Source organism: Scomber scombrus, chromosome 23 (assembly GCF_963691925.1).
Source record: "Scomber scombrus chromosome 23, fScoSco1.1, whole genome shotgun sequence".
NCBI classification, from domain to species: domain Eukaryota; kingdom Metazoa; phylum Chordata; class Actinopteri; order Scombriformes; family Scombridae; genus Scomber; species Scomber scombrus.
The window spans coordinates 21,514,261-21,530,413 of record NC_084992.1 but is presented as its reverse complement, the minus strand read 5'-3'; the positions used below and the strand labels follow the sequence as shown (position 1 = coordinate 21,530,413).

Here is a 16,153-nt window from a genome sequence, read left to right as displayed (position 1 = left end):
AAATCTACTGACTGACTATTATCCTGATTGTACACACATTAAGACGTGACTATTGTGCTTACATTGTTCTGATGGTAGAACAAGATCATCCTTGTCACAAGATAATGTATTGTATATAGTCTGACAATTGACCCTTCGCTAAGCCCCTCCCCTAAACAGCCACTGTCCAATCCTACATTAGCAACCGTGTGTAGCAACCGAGAGGTCTGTCAAGCTTTCAGCAGATGCTAATATCAATCAATCAATCAATCTTTATTTATATAGCGCCAAATCACAACAAGGAGGTAGGAGTCCCCCGGCAGTCTAAGCCTATAGCAGCATAAACTAGGAGCTGGCTAACTATAAGCTTTATCAAAAAGGAAAGTTTTAAGCCTACTCTTAAAAGTAGAGAGGGTGTCTGCCCTCCGGACTGAATCTGGGAGATGGTTCCACAGGAGAGGAGCCTGATAACTGAAGGCTCTGCCTCCCATTCTACTTTTAGAGATACTAGGTACCACAAGTACGCCTGCGATCTGGGAGCGCAGTGTTCTAGTAGGTACATAAGGTACTATAAGCTCTTTAAGATATAATGGAGCCTGACCATTAAGAGCTTTAAAAGTGAGGAGAAGGATTTTAAATTCTATTCTTGATTTTACGGGAAGCCAATGCAGTGAAGCTAAAATTGGAGTAATATGATCTCTCTTTCTAGTTTTTGTCAGAACGCGTGCAGCTGCATTTTGGACCAGTTGGAGAGTCTTTAGAGATTTATTAGGACAGCCTGATAATAATGAATTGCAATAATCTAGCCTAGAAGTAACAAATGCATGGATTCGTTTTTCAGCATCATTTTGAGACAGGATGTGTCTAATTTTTGAAATGTTACGCAGATGAAAATAGGCAGTCCTTGAAATTTGTTTTATGTGGGAATTAAAGGACAGATCTTGACCAAATATAACTCCTAGGTTCCTTACAGTAGTACTGGAGGCCAAAGTAATGCCATCCAGAGTAGTTATATCATTGGATAATGTGTTTCTGAGGTGTTTAGGGCCAAGCACAATAACTTCAGTTTGTTCTGAGTTTAATAGCAGGAAGTTACAGATCATCCAGGCCTTTATGTCCTTAATACATGTTTGTAGTTTAGTTGGTTGATTGCATTAGGCTTTATTGATAGAAATAATTGAGTGTCGTCTGCATAACAATGAAAATGTATTGAGTGTTTCCGAATAATGTTTCCTAAAGGAAGCATATATAAGGAGAATAGTATTGGTCCAAGCACTGAACCCTGAGGAACACCGTGTTTAACTTTTGTTTGCATGGAGGATTTATCATTAACATTTACAAACTGAAATCTATCTGATGAATATGATTTAAACCAGTTTAATGCTGTTCCTTTAATACCAATTAAATGTTCAAGTCTCTTTAACAGGATTTGATGATCAATAGTGTCGAAGGCAGCACTAAGATCTAACAGGACGAGGACAGACAGAAGTCCATTATCTGATGAAGTTAAGAGGTCATTTGTAACTTTTACCAGTGCAGTTTCTATACTATGATGAGCTCTGAATCCAGACTGAAAATCCTCAAATAAGCTGTTATTATTTAGAAAGTTACACAGCTGATTAGCAACTGCATTCTCGAGGATCTTAGAGAGAAAGGGGAGGTTAGATATGGGCCTATAGTTGGCTAAAACCTCTGAATCAAGAGTAGGCTTCTTAAGAAGTGGTTTAATGACAGCTACTTTGAAGGACTGTGGTACATATCCTGTCACTAAAGACAGATTGATCATATCTAATAAGGAAGTGCTAACAGAGGGAAAGACTTCCTTAAGCAGTTTCTAAGTTTCCTATGTTAAAGGATGAATCAGTGCTTATTGAGGGCAGGAGGTGATTAATTGTGTCCCTAATAGTTAAGATTTTATCATTAAAGAAACTCATAAAGTCATCACTACTGAGAGTTAAAGGAATGGTGCTATAACTGAATTTGACTTTTGTCTAAACAAACTGTTATGCACGTGTATTGGAGTCAGATGTGACACATTTTTCAGACAGTTACCCCTCTGACAAGGGTGGTGCCCTTGTCAACTTCAGTTGTTGGTTTTATGGTACTGAACTCCAAATTGTTGCCTGCACTTTGCATGATTGTTTGCTGCCATCAGTGTGTTAGTATGTGTGTAAATCTGAATACTTACCCTGAATTCGATTACCATGAATTGCTCAGACGGTACATTGTTGTTTCAGGCTATTGCTTTTATTAATAATTTAGTTTTGGGACAACCAAATGTGGGTGCGGAATCAAAATAATTGAGAAAAATGTTATTAAGATTTTTTTAAGCAGGCTATTTCCTGATAAAATGATACTTTACTTTATAACATCAATATTGTGAAAGTGCGATCTTAGGAACCTCATTAATGTACCTACTAAACTAAGTGTTGGTGTTGTAATAGCCCTACAACTACACCAGATACATTGTGCGAAACAGTGCTAATAACAGCAACACATAGGCTATGAATAAATATAATTAGAAGAAATATGGTTTATATAGAATAACTTACCCATCTAAGCACAATATTCTGGTGAGAGGAGAAATGAGTTATGGTACATAAGAATAATAGAGAAATAAACTCAGATAGGGGTTGATTTCTATGGCCAGTGGCAACAGGACGTTCTGTTGCTATGTCAACCAGTGCCACTGTTTCCCACAATGCATTTGTGTAGTTGTAGGGCATACATGGTGACACCATCACTGAGTTTAATAGGTACATTAATCACATTCCTCAGATTTGATAAACACAACTGTTCATTATACTTGAAGGGGAAATAGATCATGCTAGTCTCTCTGTTGTTTACAATACTATAACAAGGTTTTTGTTGGATTTAACCTCCTATTATCCTCAAATATTACTAACACATGTTATCCTTGGGGTGAATCTGACCTCAGGGATATCTTTTATTATTAAAATAAAATTGTGACTACGTTTTTGTGTCAGGCACTTTGTTTATTTGTTGAATACAGAAATAACCCCTTGATGATGAAACTTATTATCTAGTTTGCCTTCCCTCTAGTGCCACCATCAGGCCAAACTTTTAAATTAGAATTAATGTTTCCATTTGAATCTTTTCAAATTTACTGACGACATTAATGACCACATAGGATGAACCTTATTGGTTTTGGTGACGACATGACCTTTCCTGAAGGGCCACCATCAGGTCAAACTTTCAGTTTTAGAGTTAGTGTATGAAAATCTTTCATCCAAATCTTTTCTAATTTGGGGTACACATTCATGACCTTTAGGGAATGAATCCTATTGATTTTTCCCTTTCCTCTAGCGCCACCATGAGGACAAACCATTAATATTAGAATGAATGTATCTTCAATACCTTACGTCCTAATCATTTCAAACTTGCTGGTCAAGTGATAGAGAGCATGCAGATTGCAGAGTACACAGAGCAACAAGAGAAATGGTTTAGATAGAAGGCTGCCATCAATAGAAAATATTATACTTGTTTTGGCAGGAGTTCACAAGTCAAGTTATTTCCCACACGCCCACACTGAGAGAAGTACCAAAGTTCACATGGGAAAACAAAATTACAAAGTAACACGATTGTACAAAGCCTACAGTCCCCAACATATACAAATATACATCTACAAAGTACACCACATTTTGAATTTATGAGAAACTACAGGATTGTCTAATGAATTATCATTGAATTGTAATTTTTTTAATTTAATTTTAACAGATTCATTGAGAGCTGATTTGGATCATCAACCATAAGAATATCATTAATATTCTCATTTCCTCCTGGTTTATACACAGTTTTCTTACTGTGTGAAAACACTGATTTCAGCACTTTGGCTAAGCTGACAAAGAGTCATAACTCTATTGATCCATGTATTCCTATAACTCTCATTGGTAACTTCATGAGCTTCTTTTTATGATAAGATTCTAACTATTAGAGACAAAATGAATCACCTCCTGCCCTCAAAAGGTACTGATTTATCCTCAAACGCAGGAATCAGAAACTGCTATAAAACCTGATATATATTGTGATCTGTGGGTTCATGTGGGGTTGTGGTTAGCCTATGCCTTGCAGGTAAAGGATGATTGCAGTAACTCAGGCACCTGGGCCCGGTGGCCGGTAGCTTATATGTGATTCATTTTTCATTCATGAAGATGCTGTGTGAGAGCTCAGACTTCCTTGTTAACCTTCTCTCCTCTAGTTCTACCCACAGGCCCCATCTTTGGTTTGGTTTTGGTTTTCAGAAATGCAGTTTTGGTTGTAGTTATTTTGATTTCCACACCTTACAACACACTCGCACACATCCATCACCCAGCACGTACATTACTGATGCCACTGATGTTCACACTTCATAATTTAATCTAATTTGGCACCACTTTAATTTGTTTTGTTTTTTGGATTAAATAAAAATATTGTGTTAACTGATCGCCATGGTGTGTCTCCCTTTTGTTGTGGCTACTCGAGCAAGGTCAACAATATTTAGACTGTTTTTCTCAAATTGGCCTTACAGAATTAACTTAAATGATTACTTCATTTTAAACCATAAACCTGTCTCTTAGACCCGATCCCAACTAGGCTGCTTAAGACCTGCTCTATGTAGATCAGTGGTCACCAACCCTGCTCCTGGAGAGTTACTGCCCTGCATGTTTTAGGTTTCTCTGCACTCTAACACACCTGATTCTAATAATCAACTCTTTATCAAGCCTGTTGATGAGCTTCAGCTGCTTGTTTATCAGAATCAGGTGTGTTAGAGTGCAGAGAAACCTAAAACATGCAGGGCAGTAGCTCTCCAGGAGCAGGGTTGATGATTACTGATGTAGATTATGCATAGACCAGGCATGTCCAACTATTCCATAAAGGGTCATGTACCTGCAGGGTTTTTGTTCCAACCAATCAAGAGAACACAATTTGACCAATCAACTGTCTGAAGACTGAGATCAGTTGATTAAATGAGTCAAGCCTGGTGTGCTCCTACTTGGTTGGAATGAAAACCTACAGCCACATGAACCTTTATGGAATAGTTTGGACACCTCTGGCATAGAACAACCATTCCCTCCTTTTTAATTTTAGTTCAAGGATGCATTGACTTTTTAAGGCTCTGAGTGAGTTTCACTTTATAAATCATCTGGTGTTAACTTAATATGCTCATAGAAAAGAATACACACACTGTAGACTGGATATTGAAAACTCCTGTTCACTAAAAGGTCCAGTAGGTGGTGCTGCTGCAGCATTTATTTCCGCTACCCTGACCAGACAATGCTGAGAATGTCATGAGAGGAGGAACACATGTAATGCATGCTCTCTATTCAAATCCTGTCTGTTTAAGTCCAGCAGTAACAAACTCTTTTACCGTCCTCGTCTTCATAAAACATTCCTCTCACTGACAAGCCACAATATAAACATACACATATCTGAGTATGTTCCAAAATGCATGATTGGTAGACTTCAGAGCAAGTTTACGTTACCATGTAAGTTCTAATATGTGCATTATTCCATTCAATTATATTTGATTTAATTATAGTTGAGCTAACTAAACGCTTAATTTCTCAGCGTTCTGCAGTGATAACTTGATTGATTTGTGTTAAATGTTGGTTTTCCAAGTGCAGTGTAACAGTAAAAGATTTTATAAAACACAACTCCAATTTATGCAGCTGTGTGTGTGTGTGTGTGTGTGTGTGTGTGTGTCGGTGTGTGTGTGTGTGTGTCGGTGTGTGTGTGTGTGTTGGAGCAGTGTGTGTCTGTCTTCAGCTGTCCAGGTGTCCTTTGTCAATGTCAGAGCCACACCAGGCAGGAAGGTGACAGGGTGATTGACAGCTCAGTCTGTTCCTGTGACACAGAAGCATTTTTCCATTCAGCCTAGCAGCCTCACACTACACACGCACACATACACGCACACACACACACACACACAACCTCTCATAGTAATTATGGCTTAAATTGGATGTGAAGGCTAACACTCTAAATGATTTCTCTGTCTGCTGTCTTTGATTTTGATGTCAATGTATCTATGTATAATATTGTCTTTTTCAGGGTTTGATGCACTAAAACCTCAGATTTGGAATATTCTGTCTGACTCAAACAAAAAAAAAACCCGCCTTCAAACCATTTTTAGACATCATCAGATTCAACAAATCGGCCTTCAGTTCATCAGGCACTGACTCAGAGGATGACGTCACACCAGCGCTGCAATCATCCCCTTTCCCTCCAGACTTGCACAGCACATCCATGATGCTTCCCCCAGCAATATCCTACTAATTATCTTTTTTTCTTTTACTCTGCTTTGAGAAACCTGACTCTAGACTCCGTGAAATTGGCTCGATCGTGGTTTAATTCATTTACATTAGACATGTCCTGACATTCTCAGAGGTTACAGGTGAATATTGAGCAGCAGGGAACATCATGTTTGATCATGCGCAGATAAACGTGTCACTGATTCATGTTTGAACCACCGCAGGCGCTGCTGGAGTCTCCAAACACTTCTGACCTCATTATCTGCATCTGATCACATGTACATGTTTAATTTGAGCTACATTCACATATATTTGTTTTTAGTGACTGTATTATGAATCTTTTTCATTCATTTCAATCAATATCTTCATGACTTCAGATTCCAGTGCTGTGGTGGGATTCGGCTCACATTTGGGTTATAAATTGTGTCTTCATGGGTGGATAAACCTGTTTGGAGGCCCGGGGCAAAATTGAACTGCCGGTCCCCCGATAACTGCCCCGTTCTTCCCACTCCCTGTGCAATATCTACAGCTCCTTCATTCCTGGACAACTACCCTGTCCCAGATTTTCAGTTTGGTCCTGTGAAATAACCAATAGCGGGTGACATATCTGTGCCAGCAACGACATTCTCAATAGAAACGTAAGCTGTCGATGGACTGCTGCGACAACTCAATGTTTGCATTTGAGTCGCGTTTGTGAAAACTTAATAGAGGCAGCAGTTTGATTTACAAGCTTGGTCACATTTTTGCCATTTGTACAGTTGTATTATGTGCTTCTTAAAAAAGCTAGTAAGCCAGGCTATGGAAAAAAGCCTTGTGACACCTTTGGCTTTCAAGATTCTCCCAGCTGTAGGTACAAATCTGTGATGTCATCACAATGTGAAGTCTGTGGGCCAAGCGGGAACTCGTGGACGGGGCCAGCAGGGGAAACACTGCTGCACATATTTGGTGGGTCACATAACGTAGAAGCAAACCCGGAGGCTAGAAACTTTTTTTGGCGTGTGCGCCAGCTGAGTAATTCTTATAGGATTGAATGGGCGCCTTTTTCGGTCCGGTATACAACTCTTATAATACATCCATGCTCTACTTACTGTACTTATAAGCAACAGTACGGCTGCACTGACTTTCAGTTTTATCTTCAAACAAAGTACCTTTCCAAATTCATGAAACTGCTGGTTTATATCCAACGTGTATCATTGTCTGACTAATTGTGTTTCTTGCCCCATCAATCTGACTTTTAGCACATTCTGAGATCTCTGCAATTACTTTGGTGAGTACAGTGTTTTCATAGCCAATACAACCAATGGTCTGAGCTATGAAAAACCCAAGTTTTAATAAACCGTAGTATACCTTTAAGTTATTAAACACAATGCAACAATGCAAGAACATGAAAATGCATCACTCCTAGCGTTGCAAGCCAGAAAAGTATCACTGTTGATCATAGACTTGGTCAGTTTATATAGAATATTACATACTGTGCCATTATCAACCCAAGCCAATAAGTCTGTTTATTCATAAAACACTAACACACACAACCACAGGCTGAAACTCTTGTTTCTCCCTTGAGGCCACTGCAGTCCTTGTTCATAGAGTGTTTTCACCCACTTGTGATATTCTTTGACAGGTGAACTGAGTCATTTCAGCACAATGCTAAAATAACCTCCTTGCCTTCTCTCAGACTCCCTCGTGCATATAAAAACCCTGCACACAGCTCAGAGACAATGAAATCCTGAGATGAACCCTACGCCCTTACCCTATGATCTCTGATCTGTCCAGCACAAGTCTCCATCTCATCTGTCTTTTTCTGATTAACAAGGTTTGCAACCTTCTGCTCCCAGTTCTTCCTCCACTAAGAAATATTACATCATCCATCTTTCTTCCAGCTACCACTGGCAGCTCTGTTCTGTCTGCTGTAGTCCAACCATCAATTGGCTAATTGAATCAGAAACCCCACCCACCACTCATGGGTGTGAGTGCAGGAGCAAAAGGTGTCAGTTAAAGTCATCCTGTCTTTAAAGGGTGAATGTGATTTTATATAGATTTTAACAATTACAACACAGGTATTGATCAGCTTTAGCTTAATCCTCCTGTTGTCTTCCTGCCAACTGTGCAACTTTTGTCCAGTTCAAAATTAACCTGGTCTGGTTTGACTGTTTATAAAGCATACGGTATAAATTATCACCCAATTCTGTGTTAAACCCAGACTTTTTAGGGTTTATTGAAAAGCATTTACAGTTTGTTGGTGTACTCATAATCAAAATGACATGTTCATGTAAAGATTTACCAAAATATGGCATTACACCCTAAGCTAAAAAGTTAGGATGATTTTATGGGCCTGTGACTGACAGGGGCCCAAAAATATTAGAATAATATTAGTTATTTTTTAAATTCACTTATCATCATTAATATTATATGTATATTAATATATTTACAATGTACTCATGAAACTAACGCTTTATTTTTCTTGTTTCTGGTAAAAATTAACCCTCCAAAGCTTCTGTTGTGCCCAAACACCCCCCTTTGTTTACATGAAATGGTTCAGTCCTGCATCCAAACCAGGTGAGACACTTACTGGCGGTAAATTACAAGTTAGGAGAAGCTACGTGAGTTTCAACTGCTTCATACAATACAAGTAGGCTCCCAAAAATGAAAGCAAAGAAAAGAATGACAAGAGAGAGAACTGAGAAGGAGACTTTATGTCACCCAGTTTTTCATACGAAGGTGGGTCTAGTCCATGAGTGGTGGAAGTTAACCTAGTCCACAGTGAAACAGGTTCATGTTACTTTTGCTTCCCTAAGATTAGTTACTGTTAATATCTTAAAGTTTGTGTAAAGTGAATTCAGCCATTGTCTTCTAAACACATTAAATAGGTCATAAATGTATTTCTCAAAAATGTGTAAAAAGCATTTCAACCATTTAGATTTGAATTCTGGAGCTAGGCTTCACAAACTGTGTTTCAAAATGTCTGTGTTCAGGATTTAGTGGGCGGGTCTGAAAAAAAAATCACCTTATAACATTAGCATAAACCCGCCCCTGCTGCTGTAGAGGTATAAATACATTCAGCACACTACTAATACTGCTACTACTACTTTAGTCTACAGTTAGCCAGTTAGCTGAGTTAGCCGCCGAGTTAGCCGCCAAGCTAGCGGCAGAAAGCTCTCAGACATAGCGTCCATGTTTTAGGTAGAGGTGGTGACTTTGATTGACAGGTGACACTTGGTAGGGGGCGGGGCTTAAGAGAACTCGGCGGGCACGCCCACAGCGTTTGGGAGAATTTGGCAGGGTGGTTAACGAAACACTTTTCTGTGGTATGTCAAACTCAGAACACATATTTATTCTTACTTTACACAAACTTAACAGAAAGTTCAGAGTGTTTGCATTTTACTCCTGTTTTATCTGACATTTAATCAATGCAGGTAAACTTTTAACAAGCTATCCATACTAACTCAGTTGTCTCTGCTTCTGGTGCCAGGACCAACCAATGGATCTTCAGACCCCCCCCCCAATCATCATAGCAGCCCTATTGCAAACTGAAGAATGAGGTGAGCAACAGTGTGTTGAATGACATGACACATAACATTACTGAGGGAAGTTTGTGTGAATGTCTTTTTTTATGTTATTATGAAAACAAGAATGATTAAATCCTTTTCAATGATAAGAATTGGTCATATACTTAGTTCTACTACTGATTTGTTCATTATATCATTTTATAGATAAAAATTTCCATTTAAGAATTTTAACATCAAGAATACATTTGGACTGTAAAAGCTGGCCTTCAGCACATAGTGTCAGTCTTTCATCATTTAGTGATTTCCACTGAGTTGCCTATTATATTATCACAGCTCATTGTCAGTAAATAAAGGCCTGCACAGGTAGAGTTGCGGTTAGAGCAATTGCGCATGTTTGGCATGACCTATGTGTGTTGTGGTGGAGCCCAATGTGATGTCTTTTCATAGGGCTCAAAATCCCTGGCGGCGCCCTTGCCACTGTGGCTCATATTATGGGACAGTGGTAAATGCTAAAACTGTCAGTTATACTGTACAGCAGTATTATGATTAACATGAGCGAACGTTAGCCATCATAAGCTTCTGTATCAGACTAAATAAAGTTGTAGCAGCACAACTACTGAATAGGGAAAAGTATGTTTTATTGCTTTGATCTGAACTTTAAATTTCTAATAGGAATATTGTGTTGCTTCCTCTTTCAAAGGTTACATAGGATATTCTTGCTTTAAGGCTGTAAACTAGGAGAAGAGAAGAATTGGTCAGTGTTGTTGGAAAGTGTTAAACACTGAGGGACTGGGTAACAGACGGTCCATTTCATATTATGAAAGTCAGAGCCAAACTATATTTCAAATAACAAAAACAAAACAATGAAGCAACACACTGGAGTTTTTGTCTGTAATAAAGCACAATGCTCCAAACAATTCCATGCAGCAGCTGTGTGGGGAACATTAAATTGGTAAAAAGACAACATCACCAGATCAAAACTGCTCACAGAATCTAGTAGGAAGGGGTCAAAGTGGTCAACCAGGAGTCAGTAGACAACCGGAAAAAGATGAGATGAAGACTGAAACCAGCTGTGAAATAAAATCTGAGGACTCATGTTTCTGTACCAGTGAGTACAGGTATTGAACCTCAGTACTTTTTTTGGTAATGAACTAAATGTGTGTGTGGTACCAGATGTGAATGTCTGATTCTTAGTATTGTTGACTTATTAGTTGATCAGTTAGTTCCTGATTTAATCTAAATTTGGCCAAATTTGAATTCTAATTCCAGTACAACTGCATGTGTTTAGACAACAATAAAGAGAAGTGTACATGTTTTATTATTAATGGTACCAAAACCCTCATATTAAATTGTCAATAGTGTCAAACATTTCCAGTACCAGCCCTACCGTTCAGTGACATGGTAGCCAAAAATCAATGTGTTGCCTCTTGTTTATGTGCTTTATTGGCATCACAAATCAGAAATCTATATTGCCAAAGCAGTACAGAAGATTCCTGACATTGACACATGATTACAAATAAATATACAATATGTGAAAATATGTTTTCAATCCATCTACTTTATTTTTTCCCCATAATATAATTGTTTTGGTCTTTCATACATCTATTGCATATCTGTCCATCCTGGAAGATTGGATTTTGGTGAGGAGGCCCCTCTCCCATTCTGCCTTTTTTATATGGGGTCATTCAGAGGGGCAGTCACCGCCCTTTAATCACTTTAACCAATAAGCTAGAACCAACCCCTCCTCAACTCTCCTCCTCCTCATCCCCATCTCAGCACCACACCCCTGCCAAGGATCCCCTGTGACCGCTCCAACGGCTGAGGGATCCCTCTTGATACCCCAACCCCCCATTACAGAGACCAGCACCATCCCCCACAGCCTGCTGCAGGGTGAGGGGCAGGTGTATGTCATAAGATGAGGAGCACCTTGCTTTTTTGTTGTTGCACTTGTCTCCTTTTAAAAGAGTGCTGAGAACCAGCCTTTCAAGTACAATTCCTTTACAAGGTTTGTCATTTGTTAGCTCCATTTTCAGATTGCCTGTAGCCTTCTAATAAAAAAAGTCACAACCTAACATGCATCAGTGTGCAGGCCAAGTGTAGAAGATCATGTCGTAATATGACAAGTGGACTTACAACTGCTGGGATGAATTTCAAAGCAGGCGTGCAACGTCAAGACCAGAAAAGTGTGAGATCTGACACAAAGTGTGTGTGTGGGTGGCAGGAATCTGACACAGTGTACAAATGTATTTACCTCATGTGTTCATCCTACAAGCACAGAATTATCTATATTCTGCTTCAAGAAATGGAATTGTTTAACCTGTTTTATTGTATTATACACATGTCATAACATGGGATTCACTCCTGTCATGCCAACAAATTGTTGCAGGAGCTCAAATAAAAGGGACTTGCCAGTCAGTGCTGGAGGAAGTGCAGCAACCCAGATTCATAAACACACGCACGAACGCAGACACTCACTGATGTGTCACACAGTACAAGAATAAAAATATAAAATAAAAATGATCTTGCTACTTTGGAAATGTTGGAAAGCACAGTGAAATGAGAAAGACAAGAAAAGTGACAGAGGTGTGTGTGTGTGTGTGTGTGTGTGTGTGTGTGTGTGTGTGTGTGTGTGTGTGTGTGTGTGTGTGTGTGTGTGTGTGAGATAAAGAGTGAGTGAGTGAGAGACCCGAGTAGAACGTCATCCCACTAGACTGGACTACCGGATTACAAGCATACGAGCACCGTCCGGAGAAGGGACAGTGGCTCCACTGTGCAGCCGGACAGAGAGTCACTGTGCAGGGATAGAAAACCATTACCGTCACCGGTCCTCTCTCAGCAGCAGCGGGCAGCGGGGCTGAATGCTGGACGACACCGCGGAAAGTGTCACCAGGAGCAGCTGTTAGTGAGTGACTGACCGGGGGAACATGGCTACTTCTCCGGTCACCCCAGCATCGCTGGAAGGAGGGACGCCTTCACCCAGCGAGAATGAGCAGTCTGCGACCACCCGACAGGTAAGCGCCTGAGCCCCTTTTGCGTGTCCGATAGCGCTCCTTCCACGTTGATGTGGAGAAATCAACATACCAAACTCTTTATAAAAAAACATCACTTTAAGACTTACTACGGCATCTGCAAAGACTAAAGTGTGCATGAGCTTGATTTTAGATGATCTGACTCATCAGAAACTACTCTTTAATTCGGCTTGTATTCATTAATTAATCATGCTTAATTTGAGATGATGTCCAAATATAAATTTTTTTTTTACAGTAATCAGGTCAACAAAACAAACAGTGATGAGTTATAATGAAGCTGCATGATCTCTTGTAAAAGTTTAGATTTTATTGGAACAAGTGTCATTTGTTGAATCAAGTGCACGCCGAATTTGACAAGACGCTATCAGACTTTTGCAAACGCCTGAGTCATCCTCCGTCACATACGCAGATTTGCTGACGCCCAAGGAAAACGTTAAATTGAGGGATTTTTAATGGAGTTTGGTGGGGCGTGTCGTCGCTGCTGACACGCTATTTGCACGTTGCTGATTTTGTTACTGGAGTGGTGGAGGATAGTTTGTCCCGTAAAGGGACAGCAGGCGTTTCCTTGAATGTGACACTCGCATTTCTGTCCAAATGATTGCTGGAAAGTCATGAAGTTCTCTGGACTGCTAATCCTATTACTGCTGTTTATCCAGAGCCACTAATGATTGTGGTGTTTGCTTGAGATGTTGGAAATACATTATCACCCTATGCACTGTCAGCACCCACCTATTTACAGAGTGTGGCCCACTCAGTGCTGCACTTTTTGGTTTATTTTTGCATTTAAAATCATAGTCCTGAGTGTTTTGAATTATGAATGAATTTCTTTTCTTTTCTCTGACCCACCAAACTGCAGTTTATGGTGGTGTGCTTGTGAATGAGGCATACATAAGAGAGCCAACATGTGTTTCTGTCAGACAGGGATAAACACAGATGGATATGTGCCACTATACAACATGTTGTCTTTGCAGAGGTGATTTGTTTGGGGCCTACTCCAAACTGATGCCTTCACAACAGGTGTATGGTGGTATCAGTATCTGGTGGCTCTGATGTCCTAACGTGTTCACATGACTGGTGGCAGGAATGCAAAGTGAATGTCAAATGTACAGCTCAGGCAGCTTGTTCTTCAACCTGAGTACAGAGGGCACATCGGGTCTGTGAGAAATGATCTAAAGGTGCAGTTTGGCTTATTAGGATTTCTGTACTCCAAAAATCCTGCACATTGATGATAGTAAAGTGCAAACAGTGTGTAAGCATGTAAATCATGCGAAAGCTGGGTGTGTGTTTTGAAAATATGTAATTAGGGCTGGTCATGTTTAAGGACAGTGTCTGGTGAAGGTTATCGGTTCAGGCAATAACTTACATACAGATCACATGCTTATTTATAGTAGTGATCCATCAGGTTACTGTGGATCCATTACACTGTAGACCTTTACCTACTTTTGGTAATTAAGTTAGTGTCTTATTAAATTACGGTCATACCGGTAAATAAATGGCAAAAATTTGGACTAAAATCAATTTATTTCAATGGAATTGCCAAGTTCAGTGCTGGTCAACCTTGATATAAGAATTTGAGCTGACCTTTGACCAATAGTGCGCTATCATGATGGTGCCGACCTTTTGAAGAACGGAGAGCCAGACAGTCCAAAGCAGATTCATCATAGCTGTGGCATCCACTTTTATATAACCCTGTTTGGTTGAGGTAAATGGCTTATAGTGCGTTGCAGTGCTGTAGTTTGAGAACCATTATATATTGAATTAGTTTGAGGGTTTAACCCTTTGTGTGATGTTTGATCAAGAATCTGTGCTGATTTGAACCCAACCTGAATATTCATCATGTTAACTGCTCTGACAGTCATGTATTACACAACAAGTTTTCCAAATTCTAATGTTTTTATGATCTTAGACCACTATGGTTAAGATTTGATTAGGTAAATTTAAATAATTGTCACCATGGTCACAATTATTATTACTTGGTTAAGGTACAGGATTTCCCACATTCACGGGTTAAAAGAAACGGACTGCAGCCTCTGGTGTTCCCATATTTTCAGGGAGTAAATATGACAAGGATAACAGACATGATTAGTATGGACGCTAGAGGACTTGATCTCTTACATACTGTATGTTGCTTTTGGGCATTGCTGAAATGACTGATGCTCTAATTTTTCTTGAGAGGACAGTATTCCAGCAAGTTGACCCAATATCTGTCATAAAGATCCAATCACATCCCTGCTGAGAGCAAATGAGACATCCACTATCACCACTTACAACCTTTCATAACATCTTCTGTGACTTCACAATTTTTCTTTATTCTAAGTGTTAAATTGTTTCATTTGGTTTGCTTATTCTCATTGTTTGGCTTATAGTTAAAAAATGCTGAAGTTGTAACCTTATATACTATGCATTAGCCACTGGCTTGTCAGTACCATTCAAGTTAACTTGATGAGCTCATTGATCTAGTGAATGAATGATTGATCTTGTGAAACTGTGGCACAGATTCATGTGTAGCAGACTCAGTTGTCAGTGCTCATGACCAGCTCTGTGAGTAGTGGTTTCTTCAGAAAGCTTCCAGCATCACATATTTTGTGAGGTCGCATGGATAAACTGTGCTGTGCTACCCTCTGATGTAACCCGGCCTCTGTGAATAAAAAAAACACAAAAAAACTGTGTGACCTTGCTGTGCACAAGCTGTATACTACCTCATATCATCACATATTTGATAGCTTATATACCATCTTGATGGGTCTCAATCAAGCTGGCAGACCAGTTGAAGTTTTAAGAGCACACATACATTTTTTATTTAAGTATTTCTTATTAAGTATTGCTAGAACAGAAGTTTCTTGCAGGGATTTGAAGTTGTCTGGACATTGAAAAACATTAGGTAGTTAAGTCTAAGAGGCATTGCTGAGGACTGTCAAACTCCACAGCTACAACAGTCAGTCATGATGTGTCTGTTGTCTATTAGCCAGTGTTTTCCATCCAACCACAGTTGCAGTATTTCCTGTAAGCACTCCAAATTACCACTGCAAAGAATTTCCCTGTTATCATGTGAGTATGGATGTTTCAACCTTTTAACTTTCAGAAAGACTTTATTCACTGTTTTGTATGCTTGAGAAGTTAAGAGTCCATCTCATCAGAAAATGCAATATCAACGTTATTGCTTTCCCTAAAAATGTGCTCTATTTTTTGCACCTGACTAGCACCTGAAATATATTTTATATATCAGTTCAAAAAGGCGGTTGTTAAATATTTTACGGCAAGTCCAAGTAAAGTCTCAGGTCCTTGAGAGTCTGTGAATGTGAACAATCAAATGACACAGCATTTTCATTTCTATCATATATAAGAGTTTGTACAAAACTCAGACCAAGTCCTGTCAATGCAGAATGTATTG

The 16,153-nt window shown here is 39.3% G+C and overlaps 1 protein-coding gene across 1 annotated transcript in view; it reads left to right on the top strand.

Moving 5' to 3' along the window:
• Nucleotides 1-12,452: 12,452 nt before the first annotated feature.
• ank2b (ankyrin 2b, neuronal) overlaps nucleotides 12,453-16,153 on the top strand; it is a 199,924-nt gene continuing 196,223 nt past the window's right edge. Inside the window, exon 1 of the mRNA XM_062444328.1 lies at nucleotides 12,453-12,744. Within this exon, the coding sequence (XP_062300312.1) occupies nucleotides 12,658-12,744 (87 nt within the window). The 5' untranslated portion in view covers nucleotides 12,453-12,657. The remainder of the gene's footprint in view (nucleotides 12,745-16,153) is intronic.